The sequence below is a fragment of the Diplotaxodon limnothrissa genome, linkage group LG6 (genome assembly GCF_057381915.1).
Source record: "Diplotaxodon limnothrissa isolate DT_005_m linkage group LG6, D_limnothrissa_male_GT1.1, whole genome shotgun sequence".
NCBI lineage: Eukaryota > Metazoa > Chordata > Actinopteri > Cichliformes > Cichlidae > Diplotaxodon > Diplotaxodon limnothrissa.
Window position 1 is genome coordinate 11521568 of NC_140601.1, and position 15744 is coordinate 11537311.

At 38.1% G+C, this 15744-nt stretch overlaps 2 protein-coding genes across 2 annotated transcripts; both read right to left on the reverse strand.

Moving 5' to 3' along the window:
• Positions 1 to 480: 480 nt before the first annotated feature.
• On the reverse strand, positions 481 to 12104 carry LOC146630171 (uncharacterized). The gene is made up of 9 exons (XM_085356544.1): positions 12050 to 12104; positions 11611 to 11916; positions 11306 to 11536; positions 11106 to 11210; positions 10788 to 11000; positions 10365 to 10706; positions 1362 to 1704; positions 1206 to 1266; positions 481 to 618 (listed from the first exon to the last, which is right to left on the reverse strand). The coding sequence occupies exons 1-9, from the start codon at positions 12102 to 12104 to the stop codon at positions 481 to 483; spliced, it is 1794 nt and encodes a 597-aa protein (XP_085212670.1).
• LOC146630172 (uncharacterized) lies at positions 1716 to 3021 on the reverse strand (the record flags this gene model as incomplete). The annotated part of the gene is made up of 4 exons (XM_085355362.1): positions 1716 to 1720; positions 2188 to 2292; positions 2398 to 2631; positions 2715 to 3021. Coding segments are annotated over 4 exons (651 nt in total), but the record flags the coding sequence as incomplete, so codon positions are not given.
• Positions 12105 to 15744: the final 3640 nt, after the last annotated feature.

The following is a 15744-nucleotide window of genomic DNA, read 5'->3' on the forward strand; positions in this document are numbered from 1 at the left end:
AGAGACAGGTGACAGTGTTAGTGGTTATTTTGTGGTACAGACTTTTGTCTGTACCACCTAACAGAAGACAAACCTGCGGACACAATGGCTTTGATGTTTTTATTAGTGACACCCAAAGCACACAAAGTAATACAATGTCTAACAAAGTTATCAAAAATAGCACCCTTTAAGTGGGTGATCAGTAAATGCACACTCGTGGGCTTTTGGACATAGCAGAATTTTTAAACGGTTGCGTCATTTTTTGCAGGTTTTTGTGACAGACGTACATCATTACCAAATATGTTTTAATTCAAAAGCTTGAGAATTTCTACTTGAGCTTTTCAATTTCAATTGATTTCAATTTCTACTTATTTCTACCTTTATTTTATATTCCAGTGAAGAAAGTGTAACCCACAGACAGATCCAGATGCTGCAGTTTCTCTGCTGTGATGGTAAAGTAATATCACTGGAGTTGAAATCATCATGGTAACAAACGTTTCTTTATTGAGCATACAGTGGCTCAATGGTGGAGTAGAGGTCAGCTGTGTGGTTCTCACTGAAGTCCAGTCTGCTGTAGTGATGATCATCCAGCTCTGCTGACTGAGCTGAGATGTTTTCATACATGGAGTCAACGTTCATCTGAGGAGACGAGACAGTTCTTATAAATTTATATCAAACTGCATCAATAACTCATAGCTGGTTGTTTGTTGTTTGTTACATTGTCACTGTACTGCACTGTCACTGAGATTCTCAAATAGAACCTGTCTGACAAACTGAAACAAGTTAAGAGACCTAACCCCCCCAAAAAACAACCTCTAAAGAACTTCAGGTCTCAATTGTGTCAATTAAGGTCAGAGGTCATGATATAACAATGAGAAACAGACGGGACAAAAATGGCAATGAACTCAAAAATTATTTTTCCTGTCAGTGGTAAACATCACGACTGTTCAACGTCCAATCAATTACAAATCTAGTTGAAGATGATATTAATGTAATGTGTGGTAAGGATTGCTGATGTATATCTGACTTATTTGATACAATGATGAACATGAACATCGGGTGTAGGTAGGGACACTGAAAAGAATGCTACAGTTGGTTACTCAGAAAAAGGCAGACATATAATAAGTTTAAGCTTTTTTCCAGAATAAATGATCGTGTGAGGAAAAAAGGAAAGATGAGGGGATGTTTTTCTAACACAGCAGAATTATTTGAATCTTATTTCGTACCTGCTGCACTGATTCTGACATTTCTCCTCTTGGAGACTGACTGGAAGTCTTCTTTTTTCGGTTGCATAAAAGAAACAAATCAGTGAATGGGTAAAACATTTCACATCACACTTTAAACATAACTGGTCTTAGAGATAACACAGTAACGTTCACCTGATCCACCAGCAGACAGTGAGAAGTATTAAAACCAGCAGAGCTGCAGAAACTCCTGCAGCTGCTGGTGTCCATGTTCCTGTGATACTTTGGACAGTGAGAGTCTTTGGAGCAGAGCTGATATCTTTGTTGGTTTTCACAGCACAGGAGTAGCTTCCTGCATCCTCCCTGCTGACTGGGTCTAGGATCAGATGTTTGTTCTGGTTCTCTCTCGGGGTCAGAGGTCGACTGTTCAAGTACCAAATGTAGTTTGTGTTGTCAGTCAGAGGACAGCTGGTGCTGCAGGTCAGTGTGACTCTCTGACCCTCTGTCACCACTGCAGAAGGACTCATCTTCACTCTCAGCTCTGAAAAACACTCAGACTAGGCAAGGCAAGGCAAGTTTATTTGTATAGCACAATTCAACAACAAGGTGATTCAAAGTGCTTTACAGAGACATTAGAAACAAGAACAAATAAAAAGCATGATTTAAAATTGATTAAAACAAGCAAATAAACTAACTAACTAATTAACAAACAAACAAACAAACAAACAAAACAGTATATAAAATCAAAACAGATTAAATCAGAGCAGTAGATAAAATCAGTAGTTAAATGTAAGTTTTGAAATTTAAGCTTAAAGTGTGGATTTGGTGCTTTATTCAAATGCAGCTGAGAACAGGTGAGTCTTCAACCTGGATTTAAATAAACTGAGTGTTTCAGCTGATCTGAGGCTTTCTGGGAGTTTGTTGGGAGATGATGAACACATTTTCCACCAGTTCATCTCTGTCATGTCAAATAAATTAAGAAATAAAAATGAAGTTTCAAAGTGCAGTTTGTCCAGAACTTCACCTCTGGGATATGTGATGGAGCAGGACTCGTCCACTGATGTCTGCTGAGAAGAACACATTCTCCCTTTAGCATAGGTCACACTGAAGCAGGTCTCTGTGATGGAACCTGAGAAAAACCAACAACTTTCAGTAAATTCATTAGAGTCTGAAGAGTAAAGTGTTTGTGTTTAACATCTCATAACATGATGAGGAGGTGTCCATCATGACTCACCCACAGAGACTTGAGGGGCTCTGAGATGCTCGTAGCCTTTGACAGCACAGGAGTATGTGACTGCTTCCTCACTGCTGAGCAGCTCTTGGTACCAGGGAGACCAGTCCTCATAGAGAAACTCTCTGTTCTTGTACCAGATGTAGGCTGCAGGCTTTTCAGTCAGAGGACAGCTGCTGCTGCACATCGGTGTTACTGTCTGTCCCTCTGTGGCAGGAATCACCTTTACCTGCAGCTCTGAGAGGTCACATGACCAACATGAATACACTGATCATCCATAAACTCATTCATTTATGATGCATTTGTAAAAAGAACTGTACCTGTAACTAGGAGATGAATTCCACTTTGTTGACACTTTGATCTGTGAGCAGTTTTAATGCAGCAGTAAAAATTTCCATCTCTCTCTGTCAGATTATTGATTGTTAGAGTGAAATTACTCTCTGCTGACATGCTGTACTTTACATGTGTTTCATCTGTGGAGAGTTCAATCTTGGAGACAGTCAAGTGTCCAGTGTACCAGCTATTTCTTGCAGTGGGATGTTGATGTGAGCAGGGCAGATTCACTGATGAACCTTTCAAGGCACAGATGCTGTTTTGTTTTCCCTGAACACCTTTAACACAACATGTGATTAGAAAACATGGTGAACATTTATGCTAACTTTCTTTTCTGTGCTAATCTGTGATGACAGCATGTTACACTGAAAAAAAGGGGATTGGTCATCTCTTGGATTTATGTAAGCATCTTGCGTGTATTTAACACAATTGCCTTATGCTTTAAAGTTAAGTGTAACTATATAGTGTAGAAACTACATGACATGTAGAGAGGGTAGATTAAATTGTTCATATCATGTTCGAGTGAACTAAGTCAGTAATATAGCGATGTTGAATCTTGCGACACCGCAAGGGATTTCAGTCTTGTGCGCTTTGGATCGTGGTTTCAGGAAGGCATCCATCTCAGTCAAATCGAGCAGCCACCTCTACTTTTTTGGTATACCGAAAAAAGTAAATTGGGTGGTTGTTACATTAAAAAAGTCTAACTTGTAATTTGAACACAAAAATTTCATGTTTCTATCTTGAACGTAACTAAATCATGTAGGATCTGTACGAAATTCAACAACTTGTTCAGATGACGTGACACAATCTAGTAAGAGTGGTTAGTTGCTGGACTCATGAAATTCACAAGATTGCAAAAGATTTCAAACTGCAGGAAAATCACTGGAGTTATAAGAGGCAGATACACACACACACACACCACGTGTATGCTATCGCTATTTATTCTATTTATTGTGGTTTAACCTGTCAAGGACAAAAACATACGAAAAATTCTGCATCAAGCCTTGAAATCATAGCTTTCCTACTTTTGTTAAGCCTGGCTTTGTAGCATGGGGGTTAGTGCTGTTGCCTCACAGTAAAAAGGTCCTGGGTTTAAATCCCCAATCTGGCTTGCAGTGGTTTCTCTCTAGGTATTCTAGTTTCCTCCCACAGTTAAAAGTCAAAAGAGTTAGGTTAATTGGTGAATCTAAATTACCCATGAATGTAAGTGAAAATTGTTGTTTGTCTCTATGTGATAGACTGGTGAGCTGTCCAGGGTGTACCCTGCCTCCTGTAACCTATCACTTCAGGGTTATGCCCCAGCCCCTCTGCAACCATGGATAAAGATAGGAGGAAGTTGTAGATCCATTTCATTTTTATGCTAACCAGACTCTAGACTTTGTTGAACATTATGTAATATGAAGACAGCATGTAGTATTTAAGTGACCAAGTAGTATTGGGGTAAATGTTATTGAATAGTGTTGAAATAAAATGACAACATTGCGAAGGATTAAAATATTCCAAAAGCTCACCTTACTTCATCTAAACATGTTTCAATCACGTTTTATCAACACAAAATGCACAGGTTTATTGAATATGAGTAAGTTGTGTTGATTTAACTCAGTTGTTTAAGTTTCTGCCAAAGCAAAACAGTTGTGTGCAACCAATGTCCACTATTGAATTAAGTAAACCCAATGTGGCCTTTTTTTCAGTGAGAAGGATCACAATCTGGTGCTTTTATACGCTGGAGAATTCAGAACACTAGAACAAGTAAAAATCCTGTTAACTGGGAATCTCCTGTTTTCTGAAATGAACTTTTTACATCTTTCATCTACATTCCTGACACATCATTACTTACTTGTCATGAAGAGAAACAAATTATTCCTACCTGAGAGACACAGAATGAAACCCATAAACAAACATCCAGTTTCTGGCAACAACATGGCTGCTGCAGATTTTTACTTCTAATCAGAAAAAGTTGGCTATATGAATATTTTCAAGGCCTGATTACTACCACTGCTCATATCTAACTTGATAAAATATCAGAAGCATTAATCAATCAACATCCATCTAAGAGGAAATGTTAAATTCAGAGTATTTCTGCAGACAAACTGCGTTCAGCTTTAACACAATCACTTCCTCATTTATCTATCATTTCTTCAGATACAAAGAGACATAGTGTAGAACTGATGTATTGCTGCAGGTATTCAACATCACACTGGATATATATTAATGCAATTCTTATAAATGTTTTACTCTATAGGACACATTGACTTTAATTATTTAAACTAAACTAAGTCTATAAAGCTGCAAATTTTGTAGAAATGATCCTGCTCTGCTGATTGAGCCGAGTTGTTTTTATACATAAGATGAGAAATCATCTGAGTAGACAAGACAGTTTTTATAAATTTATATTAAACCTGCTATCATCATACTCCACATGATCTGCAAACTCAGTCAGCTGTTCAGCTTCCCCCACAGCATTTCTCTTGACTTTAAAAGTGGAATTCTGATTCTTTGTACCAACATTTAGACTTTATCTGATTGTAGTCAGATAAGCTTTATTCTTCTACCTTATTCTAGTTGCTCCGACCATTGCTGGTTAACTACTCCCTCAGTTTTCAGCAGATTTTCACCATTCAAATTTTCAACTGTTCTGCTCTTTCTGCTAAAATGGCCTGTATTTATATGTGTATAGCGCTTTACTAGTCCCTAAGGACCCCAAAGCGCTTTACACAACCAGTCATCCACCCATTCACACACACGTTCACACACTGGTGATGGCAAGCTACATTGTAGCCACAGCTACACCTCTTTTCAGCAGAATTTTTACTTCTTTTCAGTACAAATCTCAATCTCTTCCGCTCTTTTCAGCTCAATTTTCTGTTTCTTCTGCTCTTTTCAGCAGAATTTTGAGCTTTTTCACCTTTTATCAGTGATAATTGTTTTTGTCATTATATCTTTGGTTGGCATCAGAACTGGTTTGGCTCAGTGGGATAAGCAGCCGCCTTGAGACCTGGGGGCGAAAGTTCGAATCCCACACGTGTTCGCCCGCTTGCATGTGCTCAGCTTTCTCGATAATCTTCACTGTACCCTTTCAAATGCAAGCAGTTTAGCTTTTACAACTCTTTTCAGCAGAAAGTTCTGCTTCCTCTGTTGTTTTCAGCAGTTTCCACTACAAACTAAACACAGTTGAACAGCAGCAAAATCACTTCCTTCTTTATTTCTTATGGTTCCTGTTGTTTGACTCTTTGTTGCAGTCTTGAATTCTTACTTCACATTTTAAAGTTTAAGTTGCTGTTTAGACTCTTTGCTTTCTCTTTATCTCTGTTTTAGAAATGAGCTCTCTGTAATGTAGGGCATGTGGGTTTCAGTATGAGTAGCTTTAGTCATCTCCCCCCACCTGTGTTTCCATCTGTTGCCTCCCCCTGTCTTGCTCTATGTTTGTGCACTGGACACTTTTGCTTCCTTGTCTCGTACATTTTGTCACGTGGTTCTCTTATTTGCTAATCATAACATGACTAGTTTTGTAAAGATTAGATTTTTAGTGAAGAGTGTCTGTCAGTATTCAGAGGACAGTGTTTCTCAGTCAGAACACATATGAAACCACAAGGACAAATTCAAACAGTAACCACATTTATTGCCGTAAATGTCATTACAATTTCTTTGGAAAGCTATGAGGGATGTAAAAGTGACTTCACGTGGTTTTGGGATATGGTGCATAAAAGAAATGTTGAGAAAATGTCACTCAGCTGTTCTCAAACACAAATTGTTGTGATCGTCATCTTTCAGTTGTGACATATGTTTCAATAGCATACATTTTATAACGGAAAAGTTCAAGAACAATTTCTGTTGTAATTTATGTTCCAGAGTATGAAAACCACTGGCAGATCCACCAAATGTGGTGTCGCTGCTGTGTTGTGGAAGCTATCAGAGAAAAGGGCCCTTTAAATCACTATGGTAACAAAGTTACTTTAGTGAGCAGGCAGTGGGTCAATATTGCAGTAGAGATCAGTTGTGTGGGTCATAGGTAGGTGCACTCTGCAATAATGAGTTGGGATGTTTTCATATATTGGATCAGGGTTCACCTGAGGAGGAAGACAAACAACATACTGTGTTATAGGTCATTTTTCTCCTCATTTAAATATTTTTACTTTATTTGCAGGTGATACTCTGACCAGCAGGTTTGTGAGGTGACAAAATATAAAGTATAAAATCTGTGAAATTCCTTTGCTATAACAATTATAAGTAAGTAAAGTAGAACAAACAAATAGATAAGTAGATTGTGTCGCTCATTAAAATGCAATAAGAAAAAAGAAATACATTGATAAAATGAATCTGAAATTAAAATGATTGAATTCAGATAAATAAAGTGTACATTTAAGCTGTGTTTATATATATTCATAACGGGGATGAACTTCACAGTAAAGTTAGGCTCTTGATGACTGCTTTCAACTGCTGTTTTTTCCAGGGTTGACTAGTTGTAGAGCATCCATTTTTAAAAATGAAAAAAATAAATAAAAAATAAAAACAATCAAACAAAAGTGTCAGAAGCCAATTCTAAACAACTGCAGATAGCAAGACCATCGTTTCAAACAGCTGTATATAAGTGTAAGTATATTTTTTTCATGTGTGACCACTTTGCCTAGGCCTCGAGGAAGACCTAAACTGTCACCCTCAGATGAGAGGAAATTAGTTAGGATGTTCAGGAATAACCCAGAAACCACCAAAAATCAAGCCAGCCATAACCTGGAAACTGCTGGAACACTGTCCACAGTGAAAACATGTTTTACACTGTAATGGACTCAGAGGATACTGACAAGAAAGAGCTCCTGCCTCAAAATTAACCCCTTTAAGCTTAACCGAAAATTGTAGCTTCCCATATCTAAACGCCATTTTTTTTTTTTGGAGAACAATTTTGTCGTCAAATGAGACAAAAATTGAGCTATAAATAAAGCAGCCTTACATTAAGCTTTATAGCCTTTTCAAAGCCCCAGCCTCAACCCTATTGGAAATTTGTGGAGTATGCTTAAAAGCCAGGAACACGACAGGAATCCAACAAATGAAGATGAATTCCACTTATATAAAGATAAGTAGTCAAATATACAACCAGAAATATGCCAGACTGTTGTTGATCTTTACTAAAAATGTCTGGCTAAGCTGCAACCCGCTAAAGGACATTTGAACAAATATTATTGGGAGATATGTATCTATTTGAAGCTGTTTGTAAAATCTAAAGTCTAAAATAAATGCACTTAGGTGTTTTATAAACTTAATTAAAACACTTTATTCCTGCAATAATACCACGCTTGAAAAACAACAGTTGAAATCAATCATTAAAAACCCCAAATTGCTTTGACATTCATGCCCACAATAAATGTATATATACTTAAAATACCTGATTAAATGATAATTATTGCTAATTATGATAATGATTATAAATAAAAAAGTAAAATAGAATAGAGTTATGTGAACAAAAAATAAGGTTGACAATGGGGTTTTTTTTTTTCCAATTTCAGCAGCATTGTTTGTGTCTTGTTTTGTACCTGCTGTTTGTTGCCCAGTGTTGCACTTCTTGAAGGCTGGTTTGAAATCCTCTTTTTTCTGATTTGTAAAAAAAGAGCAAATATATATATGTATATATATATACACACACACACACACACACACACACACACACACACATGTGTATATATACACAACTAAAACAATATCAGATGAATACTATTGATCTGAATGAGATCACACTTTTGCTCACCTAACACACCAGCAGACAATGAAAGGTATTAAAACCAGCAGAGCAGCAGAAACTCCTGCAGCTGCTGGTGTCCATGTTCCTGTGATACTTTGGACAGTGAGAGTCTTTGGAGCAGAGCTGATATCTTTGTGGGTTTTCACAGCACAGGAGTAGCTTCCTGCATCCTCCCTGCTGACTGGGTCTAGGATCAGATGTTTGTTCTGGTTCTCTCTCGGGGTCAGAGGTCGACTGTTCAAGTACCAAATGTAGTTTGTGTTGTCAGTCTGAGGACAGCTGGTACTGCAGGTCAGTGTAACTCTCTGTCACCACTGCAGAAGGACTCATCTTCACTCTCAGCTCTAAAAGCAAAAATTTAGGGTGAGTGTTATTTTTTTTCTGTGCAAACTTATATTTGTATTCCACTACTGTTTTTTTATGTGACTTTAAATGTTTTTCTATTAAACTAAAATATGAAAATATTTTGAAATGAGACCTTTATGTTGACAAAAAATAAATAAATTAAAAAAGCATGTTCAATTATCCAGACAATGTGTTGTTCCAAGTGTTTCCCTTCTGTTTCCACAGTCAGTCATGTCCCCATTACTATTTCCCTCTGGTCCCCATGTCAAGCCTGTGTTTATCATAATTCCTGTTTCATTTTGACAGCCCCTCATCCTGTGTTCATTGTGTTCAGTTTTGCTTCCCCCATCATAGGGGTCAGGAACCTTTAACACCCAAAGAGCCATTTGGACATGATTTCCACGCAAACAAAAACACTGGGAGCTGCAAATACTTTTTGACGTCTAAAATGAAGATAACACTGAATATATTGTTATTTTACCTGTATGCTTTGTGTAAACAACTAAGCTGTGTTGCTTAAATCTATGAAGTGCTACAGAGAAAATTACTTTTTTATTTATGTAATTAACACATTTTGAACTCTTAAGGAAATATAACAAAAGGAAAGACACCCAACTGAACTAAAATGATCCAGTAAACAAAAACTGTTGTCAGCCGCCACCCTTATATCTCCTTTGGGCTTTTGGAGCCTTGACCTGACTTTTAAAAAAATAATTTGAAAAAAAGCACTATGCTGCTAAAAGATGAAAAATAGATATTTACAAAATTCAGCCTAAATATGTATTTTACCTGGTTAATGTGTGTGGCGGGGCGTGGTCTGCAGCGCCGCTGCAGGGGAGGCGGTCGCACCTGAGCGGCACCCGCGAGTGTGACGCTTATTTTGAGCAATCAAAAAATAATAGAATATAATTTTATATTTATATTTCAATATCACAATAATCTTCCAATTTAGAACTACAAGTTAAAAAAAAGAACTAACATTAATGAAATACACTTCAGCTAATTACTTAAAAAAATAATTTATTTTCCCAAACCACGCAGAGCCGCACTAAAAGGACTAAAGAACCGCATGCGGCTCCGGAGCCGCAGGTTGCCGACCCCTTCCCAATCCTGTTAGTCAGTATTAGATCGAGTCGTATTCAGCAAATAAAGTTTGCTTCCTTTGGTTTATTCCCCTATATTGTTTCTGAGTCCTGTGTTTGGGTCCTGCCTTGGCTGCTGCACAGCTGTACATGACAGCTGTAGATCAAACAAAATAACAGTATCCAGGTTGATCAAACCTGAACCATAAACACCCAAAGTGAAAATTGCAACAGGCATGTGAATACATCTTATAGAAAGTAAAAGGCATTTCTCCTGCATAATAAGTACTATTTTCTACAATATTAAATGCAATTTTTCTGAAAACGTATGAATTCAGTTTTAAATACAGGCCTTTTCCTTGTAATGATGATTTGTAGTGTGACGTTGCCAATTTCACCCAAACTGAATATTTCTTCCACCTCTGCTCCTGTTCAGACATTAATGAGTAAAGTCTGCTGAGTGAGGAGTTTAAATTTACCTGTGACAATCAAAAAGACTCCAGGCAGATCAGACTGTGTCCATCCTTCATGATCTTTGTTGAATCTGAATGTGTATCCTCCTGAGTCATTCTTCTTCAGGTTGTTGATGGTCAGGATGTGTTGGTTCTTCATGTTGTCCTGATACTCCACATGACCTGCAGCCTCAATCAGCTCTTCAACTTCCACTTTATCTTTTCTCCATTTTTTACTCCAACATTTGAACTCTGGCTTCATGTTATCAGGATGTGAGTATTCACTTGTGATGTTGACTGAAGATCCTTCCAGAGCACAGATTCTCCTGCTGACATAATTCACTCTCCAGCAGTTTTTATCCTGAACACCTGAAATATAAATGGAAGATTTAAAGTTGTTTGATTTTTTTGTATTTCATTATTAGTTGGCAAAATATATTTAACACTTACAAGCTTCCTTAGATTGAAGACGTTTGTGGTCTTTAACTGCACAAGAGAATGTGTCTGTTGAAGAGTTATGAGTTGAAAAATGTTGATTCTCATGATAGTTTCTTTTGTTGTGATACCACATGTAGACAGCTTGATGGTCAGTCAGATTACAGCTGGTGCTGCAGGTCAGTGTGACAAACTCTGAAGTGGAAGAAATTCTTTGAACATAAACCTCTGTTGAGAAAGGATAAACAAACTTCTTGTCACTATATTTGATATAATCACACAACTTATTTAATCATATATTATTTAGTTAAATGAATATGACATAAACTTCACCTCTGGGGTATGTGATGGTGCACGGCTCATCCACTGATGTCTGTTTATAAGAACACATGTTTCCATAAGCATAAGTGAGACTGAAGCATGTCTGTGTGATGGAATCTGAATAAAAATGTTAAATATGTTAAATATTTGTACTGAGGTCATTTTCACAGGGTTTAGCTGGAGAGTCTGTAGCAACAACAGTCATGACTCACCCACAGAGACTTGAGGGGCTCTGAGATGCTCGTAGCCTTTGACAGCACAGGAGTATGTGACTTCCTCACTGCTGAGCAGCTCTTGGTACCAGGGAGACCAGTCCTCATAGAGAAACTCTCTGTTCTTGTACCAGATGTAGGCTGCAGGCTTTTCAGTCAGAGGACAGCTGCTGCTGCACATCAGTGTTACTGTCTGTCCCTCTGTGGCAGGAATCACCTTTACCTGCAGCTCTGAGAGGATGATGGAGAACAACTTATACAAGGATGTCATTTGGAAAGTAAGTAATAAGTAAAAGTCACTGTACCTGCAACAACTTGGAGAGTAATTCTGTTGAACCAACAGCGTCCTGGATTCTCTGCAGTCTTCATACAGCAGTAAGCGTTTGCATCACTCTCTCTTAGATCATTGATGGTTAAAGTTGGGTTTTTCTCTTCAGACATGTTGTATGTTACACGTTGTCCATCCACAGAGAGCTCACTCTGAACATACTTGTAACCATCCCAGTGTATAGTGAACCATTTTCTGTTTGAAGTCAGATGTTGATGTGAGCAGTGCAGATCCACTGATGAACCTTTGAAAGCACAGATCCTGGTTTCTCCTCCATTAACACCTTTAACACAAACTTTTATTAGCAAACGGATTTATTGTCTTATCACCTGTCGTTTTTTTCTATCCTTAGAATGTAAATAAGTAAATTATTTTTAGGTATCTTTTTACAAGGATGTATAAATAATTACTCATACCTGAAATGTAGAAGATGAAACAGAGGAACACATATCGAAAACCTGTCAGCAACATGTTGGTTGGAGACCAGCGTGGAAGCATAACGTTGACAATAAATATAAAAGTAGACGCGATTTACTCACATCTCAAAATCGCTTGAAAAACAGAAGGGCTCGCATGACTGTTTTATGTTCAGTGGTTTGGCACACAAAGCACCTTTGAAACTAGACATGAACGTCCTTCCTCTGTGGTTCTTTTGTTCTCTGCAGGAAGTGCAATATGGTTTAGTTGTCTTACCCTTGAATATTTTAGATGTTCAGGTAACTTTCAGTTCTCAATAAAGTGTTAATATTATTCCCCTATATATATATTTATATATTTATGTGCTGTGTGGCTCCCACCTAATGGAGTGATGTGATATAATGAAACATTCAGTCCTAACTCATGTCAAAATGTTTATACAAACATTATTACAAGGCATGTTAAAATAATAATAATAATAATGATGATGATATTATAAATGATCATAATCATAATAATAACAATAATAACAATGGTGGCCATTTTGAAAACATCAGCATTATTAAGGATCCATCTAGCTTGTTCTACTCTTCAGCAGTTTGTGGTCTGCCCAGCGTAGGTTGCTATTATCACAGCACATGATCTCAGCAGCACAAACTGCTGCTGAGATCATGGACATTTGGTTAGTGCAGGTTATGTTTCCCATAATATTCTGCACTGTTTCTTTATATTCTCTTTAAGTTAGCATGCAAAAAGACCAGTTTTGTTTTCTAGAAAGTGATTGTGATCACATGTTCTGTTTTGGCTACATTGTTACAGGTTAGTTGGCTGTGTACTGTCATACTGACATCTGTATTTGCAATTGTCATACTTTGTAAATCCAAAATTTCAATACAGTTTACATACACACATAAACACATAATGAATATGGACAAAATGTGTATGGTCTCAGCTGTCATGTGCAGGTATCCACATTCAAATTGGATAAAGGGTTTAGGAGTTTCAGCTCCCTAACATGTGACACCTTCTTATTAAATGGACCAAAGGTATTTGAACATATGACTCAAAGTGTTTTTACATGTTGAGGTTTGTTGATTTTATTATGACATATATATTCCTGTATACACTAGACATGTAATCATAGTTACTTTCATAAATTGTGTGTAATCACACACACATTTGCATTAGTTTTCCTTACTGGTAAACCTTAATCAAAATCTCAATCACCATTCTTTTCTCCTGACAGACAACCACCACATTCCTTGATGAGGAGCAGCTGTGCAGGATGTGAAACAAGGCTACCAACTGATTTTAAAATTCCCAATAAATAGTCAATAAATATTTAAACTTCTTGTGTGCAAATCCATGCTTAAAGTTCAGTGCTAAATAAAGTGCTTGATAAGGTGCTTTTAATAAAGTGAAAGGTGTGCTCTAAAGTGCTATACAGATAATATAATATAATTAAAGCTGCAAGCAGCGTTATGAGGGCCCTCGCACCCTGGCGTGTCGAGCCACGCCCAAAACCTAATACCAGCATGTCCGATCTGATGTGACATTGATGGATTTCATGCATTTAACCACCAGCTAACATTTCATCTTATTCAACCAGGATTATAGTCGTCCCACTAGGTGGCGCTCTAACCATTATGTACAAATGGCATAACAAACATATCCGAGCTCGAGTCTAATCATGCCTACGACCTTTGGGAGAGATTGGACATTGTGTTTTCGAGTGACAGCAGATTACTGCTTTTTGGCGAGTGATTGAAACTCCACATGCCGCCATGACCACCCCGTTTCCCTGAATGTAAAAAGCTTCGCAATTTAACATCACAAAGGTCTTTAGATTCCACACACAGGAAATTGCATCAATCTGATGAAATCCCTTGGAGGAGTTCGTCAAAGAACGGTGCCTGAAAAGAGGGGAAAATGTCGCCAAAATTACACATTCATTTTAAAATGGCTGACTTCCTGTTGGATTTGGGATTTTGCTCCAAGAGACTTTTTTTGTACATCTTGATCCCTCCTATAACCTTCCCAGATTTCAGACTCATACATAAAACACAGAGCAGGGGCTGATGATTTGAAAGTTTGTAGGGGGCGCTGTGGAGCCATTTTGCGCTATTCAAGGAAGGTGATCACATAACAAGAAAGCCTTCGTCCCATTGGAGGTGTGCGCCAAATTTCAAGACTTTTTAAACTTTCCAAGCCCCTCAAACGCCACTTCATTGTTCACGGTGAACCGCGTTGCCACCAGGGTGCGCCGTTCAGTTTAAAGTCACAATTTTCGCACTGAAGCATCATGAGCAACTGATGGTGATATTCACCGCTTTTGAGGTGGCCACGATGAACCTGTGAAAATCAGTACGACAAAATGAAAGACATGACATTTCCTGTTGCCACTAGGTGGCGTTCTGCGTATTCCTGACAATGGGCACATCAATCTATTCAGGGCGGGTCTGACACCATGCCTGTAAAGTCTGGTACTGATCAGACTGGATTTCATTGAGTTATACTAATTTGTTTCTTCATGGCAAGACATCAAAGTTCGCCATGCTGCAGGGTTCACACCCTTTCGCGAAAAGTCACAGTTTTCACTGTAACCCAAGACCAACTCCATAAGGCTTTCCTGGAGAAATTTGAGGCTGCAGATGTCACCCATCACAATACTGTACCCCAAAGTGTAAAAGCGCCACCTAGTTCCTACTAGGTGGCGCTGTCCTTGATGTCAAATATGGCAGTTGAAATATGTTCAGGGGTGGAGCCTTATCATATGTGTGCTCTTTGGTCCAGATCGGACAATGTATGAGGGAATGAGAGGCAATAAGATTTTCATGGCGAGTCATCGAAATTCGCCGTGGCGCCACCACCACACCGTATCACGAAAACTGAAAAGCTCCGCAATTTAACATGGCCCAGGTATGTAGTTGACACTGACCAAACATGAAGCTTATACGACCAAATTCCAAGGAGGAGTTCGAAAACGTTCGAGGCATGGAAATGGCAAAATTAGAGCAAAAATGTCACCTTCACTTCTAAATTGCGGACTTCCTGTTGGGTTTGCATCAATGGGCCCACAGACTTTTTTGTTTGTCTTGGCATGATACACATGTGTGCCAAATTTCATACATGTACCTCAAACGATGTGGTTGTAGGGCTGCATTTAACAAAGAATAGGTGGCGCTCTAGAGCCATTTCCCAGTGCTCATATGTAAAACCATTAAAATACAAAATTTTTCACGAGACCTGGCATGTGTGCAAAATTTCATGAGTTTTTGAGCATGTTTAGGCCCTCAAAAAGGCCCTTGTTTTGCCTGAATAATAATAAGAAGAAACGGAGCAGATACAATAGGGCCTTCGCACTCTCGGTGCTCGGGCCCTAAATATAGTAAGGGAGTCCTCTTCCTTACACATATATACTAATATATACTATGCATACTCACAATGAAGTCTTTATATAGTGGAGTCACTGTATTAAGCAGTTAACCTGCATACTCAAATCACAGGACCCATATATTTAGGTTAAATATAGTTTAGTATTATGGCCAACTGTGATTAGTCCAACAAAGGGAAGTGCCAATTTAGCTTGGCACTGCTAAAGTATGTGCATATGTGGCACCCTGAGTATTTTGAGCATTAAGAACAAGTCTCAGATGTGTTCCTTATGTGTTCGTGCCCACCCCCCATCATCTTT